Source organism: Cetorhinus maximus, chromosome 22 (assembly GCF_964194155.1).
Source record: "Cetorhinus maximus chromosome 22, sCetMax3.hap1.1, whole genome shotgun sequence".
Taxonomy (NCBI): domain Eukaryota; kingdom Metazoa; phylum Chordata; class Chondrichthyes; order Lamniformes; family Cetorhinidae; genus Cetorhinus; species Cetorhinus maximus.
In genome coordinates this window covers 6389561-6406141 of record NC_135900.1, presented here as the reverse complement: position 1 = coordinate 6406141, position 16581 = coordinate 6389561, and the positions used below count along the sequence as shown (strand labels likewise).

General features: G+C 44.4%; 1 protein-coding gene across 1 annotated transcript in view; it reads left to right on the top strand.

Moving 5' to 3' along the window:
• The window catches only part of cyb5r3 (cytochrome b5 reductase 3), a 37737-nt gene extending 21269 nt beyond the window's left edge, over positions 1–16468 (top strand). Inside the window, exons 4-9 of the mRNA XM_078567702.1 lie at positions 3011–3117; positions 7264–7393; positions 8316–8399; positions 10858–10943; positions 14086–14185; positions 15665–16468. Of these exons, the coding sequence (XP_078423828.1) occupies positions 3011–3117; positions 7264–7393; positions 8316–8399; positions 10858–10943; positions 14086–14185; positions 15665–15837 (680 nt within the window). The 3' untranslated portion in view covers positions 15838–16468. The remainder of the gene's footprint in view (positions 1–3010; positions 3118–7263; positions 7394–8315; positions 8400–10857; positions 10944–14085; positions 14186–15664) is intronic.
• The last annotated feature ends 113 nt before the right edge of the window (positions 16469–16581 follow it).

The window sequence follows — 16581 nt, the reverse complement described above, 5'->3', positions numbered from 1 at the left end:
TCCAGGATTATATTTGTGATTTTTAAAGCTTTGCCGGTAATTGCCGTGTTTCATTGGCTTAATTTCCAGGTGTGTTGAAGAGGGGGATTCAGAGAAGGTTTACTAGAGTAATACCAGGAACGGGTGGGTTGTCTTATGAGGGAAGGCTGGACAGGTATCAACTGGAGTTCAGAAGAATAAGAAGTGAATTGGAACTGAAACCTTTAAGATCCTGAGGGGTCTTGACAGGGTGGATGTGGAGAGGATGTTTCCTCCTGTGGGATAATCTAGAACTAGGGGTCACTGTTTAAAAATAAGGGGTCACTCATTTAAGGCAGATGAGGAGAAATTTTTTCTGAGGGTTGTGAGTCTTTGGAACTCTCTTCCTCCAAAGGCGGTGGAAGCAGAGTCTTTGAATATTTTTAAGGCAGAGCTAGATAGATTCTTGATTAACAAGGGGGTGAAAGGTTATGGGGGGGTAGACAGGAATGTGGAGTTGAGGTTGGGTTCAGATCAGCCATGATCTTATTGGATGGCAGAGCAGGCTCAAGGGGCCGAGTGGCCTATTCCTGCTCCTAATTCGTATATTCTTATGTTAAGCTGGACAAACCTATAGGCTGCCTGTGATAGACCAAACTTATCATGGGCTGATAGCTTCCTAATGTCAGCGTAGCTTAGTAGCATCGTCACTTGAGTCAAGGTCCTGGATTCAAGTCCCAATCCAGGGCTTCACGAAGGCTGACCCGCTAGTGCAGTACTGAGGGAGTGCCTCACTGTCAGAAATGCTGTCTTTTGGATGAGATGTTAAACCGAGGCCCCCATCTATCTGCTTCGGTGGATATAAAAGATTCCATGGGAGTATTTTGAAGAAGAGCAGGGCAGTTCTCCTGGGTGTCCTGGCCGGTGTTTATCCCTGAATCAACATGACAGAAACAGATGCTCTGGGCCTTGTCAGATTGCTGTTTTTGGGAGCAAATTGGCTGCCATGTTTCCTATCACACAACAGTGACTGCACTTCAAAGATACTGCATTGTCTGCAAAGTGTATCGAGGCTTGGGTGCTATATAAACACAAGTCTTTCTTTAGTGTGTTAGAGGCTGTCGGCTGGGATTGAGGTTAAATCTATCGACAGAGCAGCATCACACTTCATGTCACTTGAGAGTTAAGTTCAGCCACTTTTTTTTTAAAGTCTATTTGATTACCAAATGACTTTTTAAACTGATGCAAAGTTACCAGTTTGCTTTTCAAGGTGTATATTAAAATGATACTGGTTCAGTAGTCCTGGAACTAGTCCTCAAGAGACACATGATAATACTCTGGGAACACCGGTTCAAATCCCACTGTTATGGGACAGACTTTCGGTAAAGCGGAGTTATTTAAAATTCCCAGAGGGAAACTTTAAACAACTGTCATAACCTATATTTTTAAGTGGTATGTTTGAGATGCAACTCTAAATTCAGGAATCAGACCACCAGTTCTCGACAGGTTTTATATTAACTAAATGAAACATTTTATTAAGTTACAACATATTAAACACTTACAAGGCTACAAATTATTACTATCCTAACTTTTAACAAATTCCTAAACTAATTTCCATTAAGGCAACAGCAACTCATAGACTTAACCAAACACCAGGCAAAGCATTTTCACCTTACGGATTCAAAATGAGATTCCTTTCACTTTGGTTCCTGTGTAGACGGTTGTAGGCTTACAGCTGCTTTAATGTTACATTGCCTCTGCCTTTCACACATGAAAATTGCCCTCTGATATACCTAGCATATGTCATTGAATGTAAATTCTCATTGTATCACCAGCCTCTTTGAACCCCACCTCTTCTAACAATAAAACCCCTTTCATATTTCCAATTTTATTAGTAATATAAACATATTGCTTGGTCTCTGCTCGCTAGGTGCCAGATTTCACCCCACTTCTTGAATGCTCTATTCAAAAAATGCAAATGCTCTCTACCTCTCTTACATCTCAAAACTAGTGCACATCAAAGCACCCAGACTAGCTGGTTTTAATCCAATTAAGACACACCCTCAGACTAAACATTTATTTTAAAAGAAAAATATTTTCCAATAATATATATATTAGTAGCTTCATGACACCCACCACGGCTGGTAGAATTTAAATTCAATTAATAAAATCTGAAATTGAAAGCTAATCTCAGCAATGATGACCATGAAACTACCCTTGATTGTCGTAAAAACACATCTGGTTCATTAATGTCCTTTAGAAACATAGAAACTAGGAGCAGGAGTAGGCCATTCGGCCCTTCGAGCCTGCTCCGCCATTCATTATGATCATGGCTGATCATCCAACTCAATAGCCTGCTCCCCCTTTCTACCTGTATCCTTTGATCCCTTTCACCCCAAGAGCTATATCTAACTCCTTCTTGAAAACATACAATGTTTTGGCCTCAACTACTTTCTGTGGTAGCGAATTCCACAGGCTCACCACTCTCTGGGTGAAGAAATTTCTCCTCATCTCAGTCCTAAACGGCCCACCCCATATCCTCAGACTGTGACCCCTGGTTCTGGACTCCCCCACCATCGGGAACGTCCTTCCTGCATCTACCCTGTCTAGTCCTGTTAGAATTTTATAGGTTTCTGAGATCCCCCCCCTCATTCTTCTGAACTCCAGTGAATATAATCCTAAATGGATGGGAAGGAAATCTGTCCTTACCTAGTCTGGCCTACATGTGACTCCAGACCCACAGCAATGTGGTTGACTCTTAACTGCCCTCTGTAATAGCCGAGCAAGCCATTCAGTTCAAGGATAATTAGGGATGGGTAACAAATGCTGGCCTTGCCAGTGATGCCCACATCCCATGAAAGAAATCTAGCTGACGACTTTAATAGCCCTGAAGGATAAGGACACTGGGCACATGAGTGGCAGAAATGCTCTACCTTCTAATGAATATTTTAATATTTCAGTTAAGACTTTGGCCACCGGTAAGCCGGGGTTTAAAGAGGAGCTTTTGGTTCTGTATGCTGCTAAGTAACTCATTGTTTTTTTTTTTAAACAGGGCAACATATCTACTTATCAGCAAAGATCAACGGGGAACTTGTTGTAAGGCCATACACACCTGTCTCCAGTGACGATGATAAGGGCTTCGTGGAGCTGGTTGTCAAGGTAAAGAACGGGTGTGAAGCTTGGTCTGTCTTTGACTTGTTCCCTCTAGCTCACTATCTCACTTGCTCTCACTGACACACACGGCTACCATGCACACACAAGGGATGCACTTGATGTTCGATGGCATTACAATCGCTGAATCGCCCACTATCAATATCCTGGAGGTTACTATTGACCAGAAACTGAACTGGACTAGCCATATAAATACTGGGGTTACAAGAGCAGGTCAGAGGCTAGGAATCCTGGGCGAGTAACTCACCTCCTGACTCCCCAAAGCCTGTCCACCATCTACAAGGCACAAGTCAAGAGTGTGATGGAATACTTCCCACTTGCCTGGGTGAGTGCAGCTTCCACAATACTGAAGAAGCTCAACACCATCCAGGACAAAGCAGTCCCTTGATTCGCACCCAATCCACAAACATTCACTCCATCCACCATCGACGCACAGTAGCAGCAGTGTGTACCATCTACTGCAGGGACTCAACAAGGCTCCTTAGGCAGCACCTTCCAAGCCCACGACCACTACCACCTAGAAGGACAAGGGCAGCAGATAGATGGACTGCAGTGGTTCAAGAAAGCAGCTCGCCACCACCTTCCCAAGGGCAATTAGAGACAGGCAATAGATGCTGGCCTAGCCAACGATGCCCATATCCCATAAAAAATGAATAAAAAGAAAAACAAGCGATGCACAGTACACCGTAATCTAAGGAACACAAGTTCAAATCTCACCACGGCAAATTGAGAATTTTGTTAACCAATAAATATTTCTAGAAATAAAAATCTGGTAACAGTAAAAGAGACCATGAAGCTGTTACATTGTTGTAAAAAAACCAACCGGTTCACAGAAATTCCCTAGTGAAGGAAAAGTTTTTTGAATTCATTTATGGGATGTGGGTGTCTATGGCTGTGCCAGCATTTAATGCCCATCTCCAATGGTCCTTAAGAAGGTGGTGGTGAGCTGCCACCTTAAACCGCTGCAGTCCATGTGGTGTAGGTACACCCATAGTGCTGTTAGGGAGGGAGTTCCAGGAAACTTTCAAGGTGCTGGTGTTCCCATGCATCTGCTGCCCTTATCCTGCTGGATGGTAATGGTTGTGGGTTTGGAAAGTGCTGTCGAAGGAGCCTTGGTGAGTTTCTGCAGTGCATCTTGTAGATGGTACACACAGCTGCTACTGTTTGTTCATGGTGGAGTGAGCGAATGATTGGCACTCATCCACAAACAAGCGAGCTGCTTTGTCCTGGATGGTGTCAAGCTCCTTGAGTGTTGTGGGAGCTGCACTCATCCAGGCAAGTGGAAAGTATTTCATCATGCTCCTGACTTGTGCCTTGTAGATGGTGGGCATGCTTTTGGGAGTCAGGGAGTGAGTTACTCGCCATAGGATTCCTGCTCTTGAAGCCACAGTATTTATATGGCTAGTCCAGTTCAGTTTCTGGTCAATGGTAACCTCCCCAGGATGTTGATAGTGGGGGAATTCAGCAATGGTAATGCCAATGAACGTCAAGGGGCGATGGTTAGATTCTCTCTTGTTGGAGATGGTCATTGCCTGACACTTGTGTGCACGAATGTTATTTGCCACTTGTCAGCCCAAGCCTGGATATTGTCCAGGTCTTGCTGCATTTGGACATGGACTGCTTCAGTATCTGAGGAGTTGTGAATGGTGCTGAACGTTGTGCAATCATCAGCGAACATCCCCACTTCTGACCTTATAATGGAAGGAAGGTCATTGATGAAGCAGCTGAAGATGGTTGGGCTGAGGACACTACCCTGAGGAGCTCCTGCAGTGAATTCCTGGAGCTGAGATGACTGACCTCCAACAACCACAATCATCTTCCTTTGTGCTAGGTATGACTCCAACCAGCGGAGAGTTCTTCCTCTGATTCCCATTGACTCCAGTTTTGCTTGGGCTCCTTGATGCCACACTCGGTCAAATGCTGCCTTGAGGTCAAGGGCAGTCACTCTCATCTCACTTCGGGAGCTCAGGTCTTTTGTCCATGTTTGAACCAAGGTTGTAATGAGGTCAGAAGCTGAGTTACCCTGGTGGAACCCAAACTGAGCATCAGTGAGCATGTTATTGCTAAGCAAATGCCACTTGGTAGCATTGTTGATGACCCCTTCCATTATTTTACTGTCATCTTTTCCCAGTGTGGGCCTATGTCCAGGGGAACAACAGAACTAGGGCCTAAAAATGAGATGGTGATGAATAAATCTAATTCAGAAGAGCGTTCTTTACCCAGAGAGCGGTGAGAATGTGGAACTCGTTACTACAGGGAATGGTTGAGGTGAATAATATAGATGGATTTACGGAAAGCTAGATAAACACAAGGAGGAAAGGACCAGAAGAATATGGTGATTGAGTGAGATGAAGAGGGGTGAGTGGAGGCACGTATGGAGAGTAAATAAATGGCCTGTTTCAGTGCTGGAAATACCATTTGTAGCTCAGCTCCCACACCAAAGCTGTTGACTCCTAACTACAGTTTAGAATCTCCTTTTAATATTTAATTGAATGTTCACTGATAATTTCTTCCCCTCCCCCGAACAATGTTCTTTGTAGTTCCTGGCATTTGACAAGGTCCCACAAGGCAGATTGGTCAGGAAAGTAAAAGCCCATGGGATTCAGGGTAATGTGGCAAACTGGATAATAGGTTGGCTTTGTAACAGGAAACAAAGGGTAATGGTCGATGGATGCCCTTGTGAATGGAAAGTTGTCTCAAGTGGTGTTCCACGGGGCTCGGTGTTGGGACCCTTGCTGTTTGTGTTATATATTAACGATATGGACGTGAATGTGGGGGGCACGATTGGGAAATTTGCAGATGACACAAAGATTGGCCGAGTAGTGGATAGTGTAGAGGATAGCCATAATCTCCAAAACGATATAGATGGGTTGGTGGAGTGGGCGGTAAAGTGGCAGATGGATTTTAACATAGAGAAGTGTGAGGTCATATATTTAGGGAGGTCAAACAGTTATTAGTCAAACAGGGATTACACAATAAATGGGAATATACTAAGAGGGGTAAATGAAGTGAGAGATCTTGGCGTACAAGTACACAGGTCCCTGAAGGCAGCAGTTCAAGTAGACAAGGTTGTAAAGAAGGCATATGGAATTCTCTCCTTCATTGGCAGAGGTATAGAATATAAAAGTAAGGATATAATGTTGGAATTGTATAAAACACTGGTGAGGCCACAACTGGAGTATTGTGTGCAGTTCTGGTAACCACATTATAGGAAGGATGTAATAGCTCTGGAGAGAGTGCAGAGGGGGTTTACAAGAATGGTGCCAGGGTTAGAAAAGTGTAGCTACGAGGAGAGATTGGATAGGTTGGGGTTATTTTCCTCAGAACAAAGCTGAGAGGTGACTTGATTGAGGTGTACAAAATTATGAGGGGAATAGATAGAGTGGACAGGATAAAATTGTTTCCCTTGGTGGAGAATTCTAGAACCGGGAACATAGATTCAAGATAAGTGGCAGAAGGTGTAGGGGGGACATGAGGAAGAACTTTTTTACGCAGAGGGTAATGGGTGTCTGGAATTCACTGCCCAAGTTGGTGGTAGAGGCAGAAACTCTAAACACTTTTAATAAGTACCTGGATCTGCACCTTAAGTGCTGTAAGCTGCAGGGCTATGGGCCGGGTGCAGGAAGGTGGGATTAGAAAGTGCACCTGGGTGTCCTCGGGCTGGCATGGACAAGATGGGCCGAATGGCCTCCTTCTGTGCTATAATTTTTCCAAGGTTCTATGTTTTCCTGTGGCATCACCTTTGAGTCGTGGGGGTGCTGAGGGGGAGCGGGATGCAGGGTGAAGAAAGCAGCAAAAATTTCTCTTTGGGTTGAATCAGTGCAGGAGGCCATTGGTCCTGTTGGGCCTGTACCCGCTCCCTGAAGGAGCTGCCCAGTGAGCCCCGTTCTCCCTGCTCTTTCCCTACATCCCTGCTCTTTCCCTACATCCCTGCAAACGTTTCCTTGTTCAGTACTTTTTTCGTGTCGATTCTGGGGCTAAATTGAGGTGTGGTTAACCCATACTGGACTGATTCCAGCCCGAGCCCCATGTTAAACCCTAACGTGTGGGGGCCAAACGGACAATTGTGAATTTCAGCTCCTGACGTGGTCACCAGTAACTGCTCTCAATAACTCTCCTGTCGCCCTTTCTCAGGTTTATTTTAAAGACGTTCACCCCAAGTTTCCCGCAGGGGGTAAGATGTCCCAGTACCTGGACAGTTTGAGACTGCAAGACGTGATTGACTTCAGGGGACCCAGTGGTTTGCTTATCTACAAGGGAAAAGGTCAGTAAGAGCCTCTGAGGCAAGAAGGTTCAACCATAGTCTTCGGTCATGGCATAGACCCCATTCTCTAAAGCAGAGGGAATGTCTTGGTAGTTTCAGGAATGGTCTGTTTTAAGGCCAGCAGCCAGGTTCCTTCGCTCTTCCAGTGGCAGAGCAGGGTTCCTGGAACCTCGGAATCAAAGTGTCTGCTCTACTACAGGCAAGACCTGACAACTTCCAATACATCATTCAGTAGAAAATGCCAAGGTTTTTAAACGCCACCCAACTCTTAAAATGATGTCTAGAACTAATCTCTTTGATGAATCAATATCACAGTCTAGCCTGAACAGATTGAGAAACCCCAGCCTGTGTGTGTTTAACCTTTTATTGAGTTGCCTCTGCAAACTCGCTCTGTTGCTCCTTCGTAGAACTCTGGTAGATTTGACATTCTTGTGAACCTCCTCTACAACCCTGATAAGGCCTTGGCACCCTCCCTTAGTGTGGCGCCTAAAGTCGGACATGCTCCTCCAGTTGGAACCCAACCAGCGAATTTGGAAAAGTAAGAAATTTGCCAAGTGAAAATTTGGTTTTCGTAAAAGTGACCGCGAAGCTGTCAGATTGTTATAAAACCCCAGCTGCTGCGCCACTCTCCTTTTTTAGGGAAGGAAAACTACTGTCCTTGCTCAGTCTGGGCCTATATGCAACTCCAGGCTCCCACCAGTGTGGTGGGATGACCACTGAGGTGGCCTAGCAAGCTGCTCCGTCCTGGAGAACCACGGTAGTTCAAAAGGGATACCCAAGGGCAACTAGGGACGGGCAGTAAATGCTGCCGTCATTTGCAAATGAAAATGCACTTGTAGCTTAGCTAACAAACAGAAGCCTTGTGATAGAGCAGCAATGCTATTGATGTGCTCTCAATGACTGAGCTTTCTTTTGTTTATAGGACAGTTTGCAATTCGCCCTGATAAGAAATCTGAAGCCAAGATTAAAACAGTTAAACAACTTGGAATGATTGCTGGTGGAACTGGTGAGTTTTTACTTGTGTATATTAATTGTGTTCGGGTGGCAGGCATTAACTGGGGATTCACTTGTGCCCTTATGAATAGACACAGAGGTGTCAGCTGTGGCTCAGTTCATAGCACCCTCGCCTTTGAATCAGAGGGTTGTGGGTTCATGTCCCACTCCTGGAAACCAAGAACTGTGATTGAACTCGAAAGAGTTATAAATAGACATATACTGAAACTGTGGTTGTTTGGTAAAGTGGTGCTTGCTTGTGGGCGTAAGGAGGGGTAGTTTCCCCCACCCTGAGGCGAGCTCGCCACACTCTTTGGGATGGCTCACCTTCACCCAGCTCTCAACTGTGGCTCCAAGCGGTTGTTAGGATGCGATAACAGCCACAGTCCAGGAAACCGCTCCCTGTGGGCAGGCCTTACCACCCCAGCTGTCGGGTCTCCTGCCCTCAGTGACTTGGGCGTTTGGCATGTGAGGACTGATTCTGGCAGACTGGACAGATGAGTTCAATCTCCGGTCCAGTGGTCTTGAAGGTGGATCATCACCGGGTTGTGGGATGTGTAGAGTTCGACAAGACACAGAAGCTGTCCTGGTCACCCACTGCATCCGGATGTATCTCCAACCATCTAGACTAGTCTTCTCACTGGACCAAGATAAGTCAGGACAAGAGAGTGAGGCTGACAATGCACAACTCTCCCTTGCTATAATCCAGTTCATGCACAAGTCATGTTCTTCATCTTTTTACCATCTGCCTGCTGGTGACCTGTAACTCTGTGAATAAATGCTTATGAAAGTGCGTGAAGATTGGCATCAGCAATGTCTTTCTGGAATATTAGAGGATGGGTGATTTATTTTCTTTGCTGATTACTTTAGTGCGTTGGGATTGAAGCAATCACTTTAACTAGGATCACACTTTACTGCAGAGAACTGGCATTAACCCTGGTGGATAAATAGCATTACACAAATGGAGATGATGAATGATAACCAGCAGGGAAGGGAGAAGAACAAGAGAATCATAAACTTGAGCACAAACCAGATGCCATTTGGCCCATCATGTCTGTGCTGGGGCAAACCCTTCAACTGGTGCTATCTGTGCTAACCCCATTTCCCTCTATCCATTTGTATTCTATTTTAAACCCTCACCCAGTTTCCTTTTAAGAGCATAACATAATAGGAGCAGGAGTAGGCCACTCGGCCCCTCAAGCCTGCCCTGCCATTCAATAAGATCATGGCTGATCTGAAGCGATATTTCAGTCTCTGCCTCATAACCCTTTGCGATGAATTATTCCATATCCTAATTTCCTATGGTATGGAAACATTTCTTCTATCTCCTCCTTTGATTCTCCCAGTCAATAACCTTCGTGTCGTACCACTTGTTCCTGATTCACAATCTTTCACTTCTTACCCTCATGAGGAAAGATTGAGCAGGTTGGGCCTATACTCATTGGAGTTTAGAAGAATGAAAAGCGACCTTATTGAAACATGTAGGATTCTAAGGGGGTTTGACAGAGTGAATACTGAGGAGATGTTTCCTCTTGTGGGGGAATCTGGAATTGGGGGATAGTTTCAAAATAAGGGGTTCCCATCTAAGACAGCAATGAGGAAGAATTCTTCCTGAGAGTTGTTAGTCTGTGGAATTCTCTTCCACAGTGAGCAGAAGGAGGCTGGGTCATTGAATATATTCAAGGTTGAGTTAGATTTTTGATTGAGAAGGGAGTTGAGGGCTATGGGAAAATGGAGTTATCCAATCAGCCTGATCTTGACTGGCAGAGCAGGCTCGATGGGCTGAATGGCCGCCTTATGTTCTCACCTCCCATAATCTTGAAGCCCCCTTAATTCCCCATTGTCCAGTTGTTTGAGCCATTCTTCATAATTAATCTTTTTGCTGATGTTATTCCAATGAAGTTCATGCCCTTTCTCGATGCCTCTGGAATCCATCCTATGTTACATGTTTACAAAGTAATTAATTCATACCTATTTCAGGATCGCAAGCAAACTGGATTATTTTCTGTATTCTCTGAGAAAGCTGTGGTTCTTGGGGCTTGTCTTATTCAACCATATTTCATGTGTCCTTGTGTAGCACTGTTCTCTGAGGCTGGAGCCCCTAGTCCAGGTCAACACGTACAATGCGGTACTAAGGGAATGCTGCAGTGTCAGAGGTGCTACCTTATGGATGAGACAAACCGAGGCCCCGTCTGCTCCCGGAAGGCATGAAAAGTCCCAATGGCTCTATTTGAGGAAGAGCAGGGGAGCTCAATTCCTCAACCAACACCACTTTAATGGGGAAAAATAAAAGTTTGTTGGGCACATGTTAAACTCCACATTTCCTTGCATTCCACTGGTGACTACACCCTCAAAGCTGCTGTGATGGACTTTGGGAAGTTCTGGGGACACGAAAGATGCCATAGAAATGCAGGCACTTTGTTTTCTTTTGCATGTTCGAGGCTGATTCGTGCGATGTTGAATCTTTTCAGGTATAACTCCCATGCTGCAGCTGATCAGAGCGATCGTGAAGAATCCGGATGATCACACGATCTGTTACTTGTTGTTTGCCAACCAGGTATGTTGGTTTTTCCTTTGATCGGTGTAAATTTCTGCTGGTTTGCAAGAGGGCTGTGTCTGTATTATACAAACTCAATCAGCAGTATTAATTTGCATGAGGTTTTTGTTTTAAAAAGTGCAGGAATGATTATGGACGTTGGAGTCAATATCTTTTTTTTTCTCGCGACACTTTCAATAACTTACGATTACATTTTCTGATATCTCACTGATGCTGTTGCAAGTTTCCACGGGGCAGGTTGGTTTCGGTTGCTTGTACTGCCGATGGGTTGATTTTATAATAAAGATGACGGAATTGTTTCAAATGGCGAATGTTCTTTCACCTCCCATTACAGCATTCAGTGTCCTGGCCTCCCCAGCCCTAAGCCTGAGCCCTGTTGTAAAAACATAAGGTGCTAGAAATACTCAGCAGGTCTGGCCGCACCTGTGGAGGGAGAAACAGAGCTAACGTTTCAGGCCAATGACCTTTCATCAGAACTGGGCAAAGTTAGAGATGTAATAGGTTTTAAGCAGAAGTGGGGGAGGGTGGGGAAAAAGAACAAAAGGGAACATCTGCGATGGGGTGGAAGACGGGAGATATTAAGCAATGAAAGAGATGGTGAGGCAGAGCTAAAGGGTGCGGTAACAGGACAAGTAAAGAAGCAAAATATGTGTCTAGAGGAAGTGCGAATGGCAGAATGATGAACACCTGCTGTCCGAAAGCAAAGCAGGGGGGAAAAAAAGATTAAGAACCAAAACCTGCAAAGAAGAGGAACAAAATGGGGGCAGAGATCAATGTTGCACCTGAGAAACATCATCTCCAACAGTGCAGCCTTGCACCGAAGCCCTGTCTGTCCCCCTCGGCTGGATGTAAATGATCCCACCTGCAAAGAAAGGAAACACATTGGGGGCAGAGATTACAGTCCGCAATTGTTGAACTCGGTGTTGAGTCCAGAAGGCTGTAAAGTGCCTAATTGAAAGATGAGAATGCTGGCATTGATCTTCACTGGAACAGTGCGGGAGGCTGAGGACAGATGTCAGCGTGAGAGCAAGGTGGTGAATTAAAATGGCAGGCCACTGGAAGGTCAGGGTCATCCTTGCGGACCCAGTGAAATGTGTCCAGTAAAGTGGTGACCCAACCTGTGTTTGGTCTCCCTAATTTAGAGGAGACTGCAAGGCTGGGGCTCTTTTCTCTAGAAAAGAGAGAACTGAAGGATGAGCTGAATTTTTAAAAAATATAATTAATTCTTTCATGAGATGTGGGTGTTACTGGCAAGGCCAGCATTTGTTACCCATCCCTAGTTGCCCTTGAGAAGGTGGTGGTGGTGAGCTGCCTTCTTGAACCGCTGCAGTCCATGTGGTGTAGGTACACCCACAGCGCTGTTAGGAAGGGACGATTTTGACCCAGTGACAGTGAAGGAACGGCGATATATTTCCAAGTCAGGATGGTGAGTGGTGTTTCCATGTGCCTTCAGCCCTTGTCCTAGATGGTGCAGGTTTGGAAGGTGCTAAGCATCCTTGGTGAGTTGCTGCAGTGCATCTAGTAGGTGGTACAAACTGCTACCACTGTGTCCGTGGTGGAGGGAGTGAATGTTTAAGGTAATGCCAATCAGTGGGCTTGCTGGGTGATGTTTAGTGCTGGATGGTGTTGAGCCTATTGAGTGTTGTTGCAGCTGCACTTATCCAGGTAAGCGGAGAATATGGAGGTCTTCAGAAGTTTGAAGGGGTTCGACATGTTATACAAACTGGTGGAAAGACCATAAATATAAAATAGTCACTAATCAGCCCAATAAAAATTTAGGAGAAACTACCCATAGTGTTTAGAATGTGGAATTTGCTAACACTTGAGTAGTTGAGGTGAATTAGTATAGCAGCATTTACTATATTAGTATAGAGGCAATTTGTATAGTGGCGAAGTGGTCTTGTCACCGGACTGGTATTCCAGAGACTCAGGGTAATGATCCGGGGATCGAATCCCACCATGGCAGATGGTGAAATTTGAATTCAATCTGGATCAAAAATCTGGAATTAAAAGTCTAATCATGACCACAAAACCATTGTCGATTATGGTTTAAAAAAAAAACAAACCCATCTGGTTCACTAAGACCTTTAGGGAAGGAAATCTTACCAGGTCTGGCTTACATGTGACTCCAGACCCACAGCAATGTGGCTAGCTCTTAAAATTCCCTCTGAACAAGGGCAATTAGGGGCGGGCAATAAAAAGGATATGTTGATGGGATAGATGGAGAGGGGTGGGAAGAGGCAAGTAAACACCAGCATGGACTCGTTGTGCTGAATGGATTTTTATGATGTTCATTTCTATGTAGGTATTTTTATGTTATTGATCTTTCCTGAGGCTTTGTGGATTATTGCAGGTGAAGTACTAATCAGAGAGAATTAATGCAGTCAGTCAGTGGATGCACCCAATGTTTTAGCTGCAAAAATGATCGCTTTGGTTACAAAGTTGGGAGCACTCTTGTCTCTCGAGTCAAGAGTTTGGAGGTTCATGTCCCACTCCAGATACTCGAACACAAAAATTTAGGCTGACATCTGAATGCTGAACTGTTGGAGGCGATGTTTTTCAGATGCGACATTAAACCGAAGCCCTGTCCGTCTCCCTCGGGTGCATGTAAATGATCCCACAGGAATGTTTTGAAGATCACCAGGGGAGTTAATCCCCGTGTCCTGACCAATATTTATCCCCCAACAATATCACAGATTATCTGGTAATCATCCCATTAATGTTGTGGGAGCTTGCTGTGCGCAAACTGGCTGCCACATTTCCTTCCTTACAACAGTGACTACACTTGTGAAGCACTTCGTTAGTTGTAACGCACCTTGGTGATATCTTGAGTTCGTGAAGGGCACTGTATAAATGCAAGTCTTTCTTTTCAAGCTTCGTGACTTCCCTGGTGTGTAATGGTCACATGGGTTTGATGTTTTATAGATTTTACTTTGTGTAAAATGTCTTCAGTTCATAAGCAGGAAAGAGACACATTCTCTCTCTCTCCTTGAACTGATCATGATGTATCGTTCTCTTTTAGTGTTGGAACTTCACACTCGTCCTGACATACTAAGTGAATGGGCCCCATACATTAAATTGACCTACTGCTTGCCCGTGTTGCTGCTACGGGATTGTGATGAGCTGTCTTTTGTTTTTGTAGACTGAGAAGGACATTCTTTTGCAATCTGAGTTGGAAGAAATCGAAGCTGAGCATCCTCACCGTGTTATAATATGGTACACCTTGGACAGAGCACCCGAAGGTATGAATCAGCTTAACGGAGGACGAGCTGCCTCTGCCCACTGACCTACGTTGGCTCCCGTTCCACCAGCATCTTGATTTTAAAAATTTTCATCGGCTGCAAAGCACTTTGGAATGCCCTGTGATTGGGGAAAAGCTCAATATAAATACAAGTTTAAAAACAAAATTACCTGGAAAAACTCAGCAGGTCTGGCAGCATCGGCGGCGAAGAAAAGAGTCGACGTTTCGAGTCCTCACGACCCTTCAACAGAACTGAGTATAGTTAGGAGAGGGGTGAAATATAAGCTGGTTTAAGGTGGGGTGGGGTTGGGGGGGAAAGAAGTGGTGGGGGGGTGGTTGTAGGGACAAGCAAGCAGTGATAGGAGCAGATATTCAAAAGATGTCACAGACAAAAGGATCAAAGAGGTGTTGAAGGTGGTGATATCTAAGAAAATGTGCTAATTAAGAATGGATGGCAGGACACTCAAGGTACAGCTCTGGTGGGGGTGGGGTGGAAAGACTGACAAGGTATTATAGATTTAAAAATAATGGAAATAGGTGGGAAAAGAAAAATCTATATAAATTATGAAAAAAAACAAAAGGAAGAAACAGGGTGGGGTTGGGGGGAGGGAGTTTAAGATCTAAACCTTTAAATTCTTAATTGGCACATTTTCTTAAGATATCACCACCTTCAACACCTCTTTGATCTTTTTGTCTGTGACATCTTTTGATTATCTGCTCCTATCACTGCTTGCTTGTCCCTACAACCACCCCCACCCTCAACTTCTCCCCCCCCCCCCCCCCCCCACCTTAAACCAGCTTATATTTCACCCCTCTCCTAACTATACTTCAGTTCTGTTGAAGGGTCGTGAGGACTCGAAATGTCAACTCTTTTCTTCTCTGCCGATGCTGCCAGACCTGCTGAGTTTTTCCAGGTAATTTTGTTTTTGTTTTGGATTTCCAGCATCCACAGTAGTTTTTTGTTTTTATATATAAAAACAAGTTAGTTTGTTCTTTGTGTCTGAGCATTGAGCTGTTACAAAGTGCAGATGGGAGATTTAAATAAGATGCATCACATCAAACCCATACGATGGAGAATGAAGCAATTTGAACAATGAAGGATAAAATGCAACACAGCTTGTTTAAACAGTTCCTACTGTGTGGCAGGAAAGTGGGAGCTTTTGTTGTTGCATTATTGGTCAATAACTTGTGCAGCCACATCAAGTGAATCAATTTAGAGTTACTCAGTGCTTCGTACTTTAAAGAACTGCTTACAATTGGCTGCACATTGTCATTGAGCTTTTAGCAATCACTCAAGAAGAGAGAACTGGGATCATGGAGGAAATAGTAAATTTTCTGTGGGGTTATGTAGACAATTGAATGTTTTTATGTACAGATGGCAAGAGAGAATCAGATCGTAAACAATATACGACTTCTGTGTTTGGGGGGGTGGGGGATAAAGTCATCTCTCTCTCACTGCCTGTTTCTTTCTGATTTTTAGGCTGGAAATACAGTGAGGGATTTGTGAATGAACAGATGATCAAGGAACACCTCCCCGCACCTGCTGACGATGTGCTTATCCTGCTGTGTGGTCCCCCACCAATGATACAGTTTGCATGCAACCCAAGCCTTGACAGCCTGGGGTATAGTTCAGACTCTCGCTTTGCGTACTGAGAGGGTGGGAGAGAGAGTATAAAGGCACAGGAGTCTAGACAAAGGTTAATGGTGAGGATTCCTGTTCAAACAGGGTCCCGCTTTACGCAAGCTATCCAGTTGATCTTCAATTATGTCCTGCCAACATTATGCTCTTGTATTTCAGTTTTGCAGCTGTAATGTATGCTTTTGTATTATGAGGCAGCCACATGGGTAAAATGTCCTCCGAACTGCTCCTATTCCTTCACTGTAACTTTGTGAAACAGTTTCGGATGCAGTTCTGGCTGACATTGACTGAGCATTTCCGAGCAAATTGAAGTGCCTTTTTCACTTTGCTCTGTGCTTGCAGTATTAGAAGCTTGCAACGTCACAGTGATGAAGCAGAGGTGGTGCGGGTGATGTTTTAAGAGGATGGTGCTTTGAATTTGTACACGAGAGCAATGGTGTGTGTATGTAAAGAAGCTGAAGCCAGTTAATACATGGTCACAACACTTTGAATTCTAAAAATGATGGCAGGCTCAGATGAACTGACTATGTAGAAGAGAAAGGATTACTGTGGGTAGTTTTAAAATCTTAAGTTATTTCTGTATTGTGTAAAAGATCTTTGAAAAATTTTAAATAAACCCCAACATAACTTTCAGCTATTTGGCAATGCAGAGTACTTGTTGTGGTTTATTTTTAAGATGAGCCAAATATGGAAGCTTAAGGGTGAACTTGGGCTTGTTCCTGGAGCAGCACTGTGCAGAATTACATCATGTTGGACTG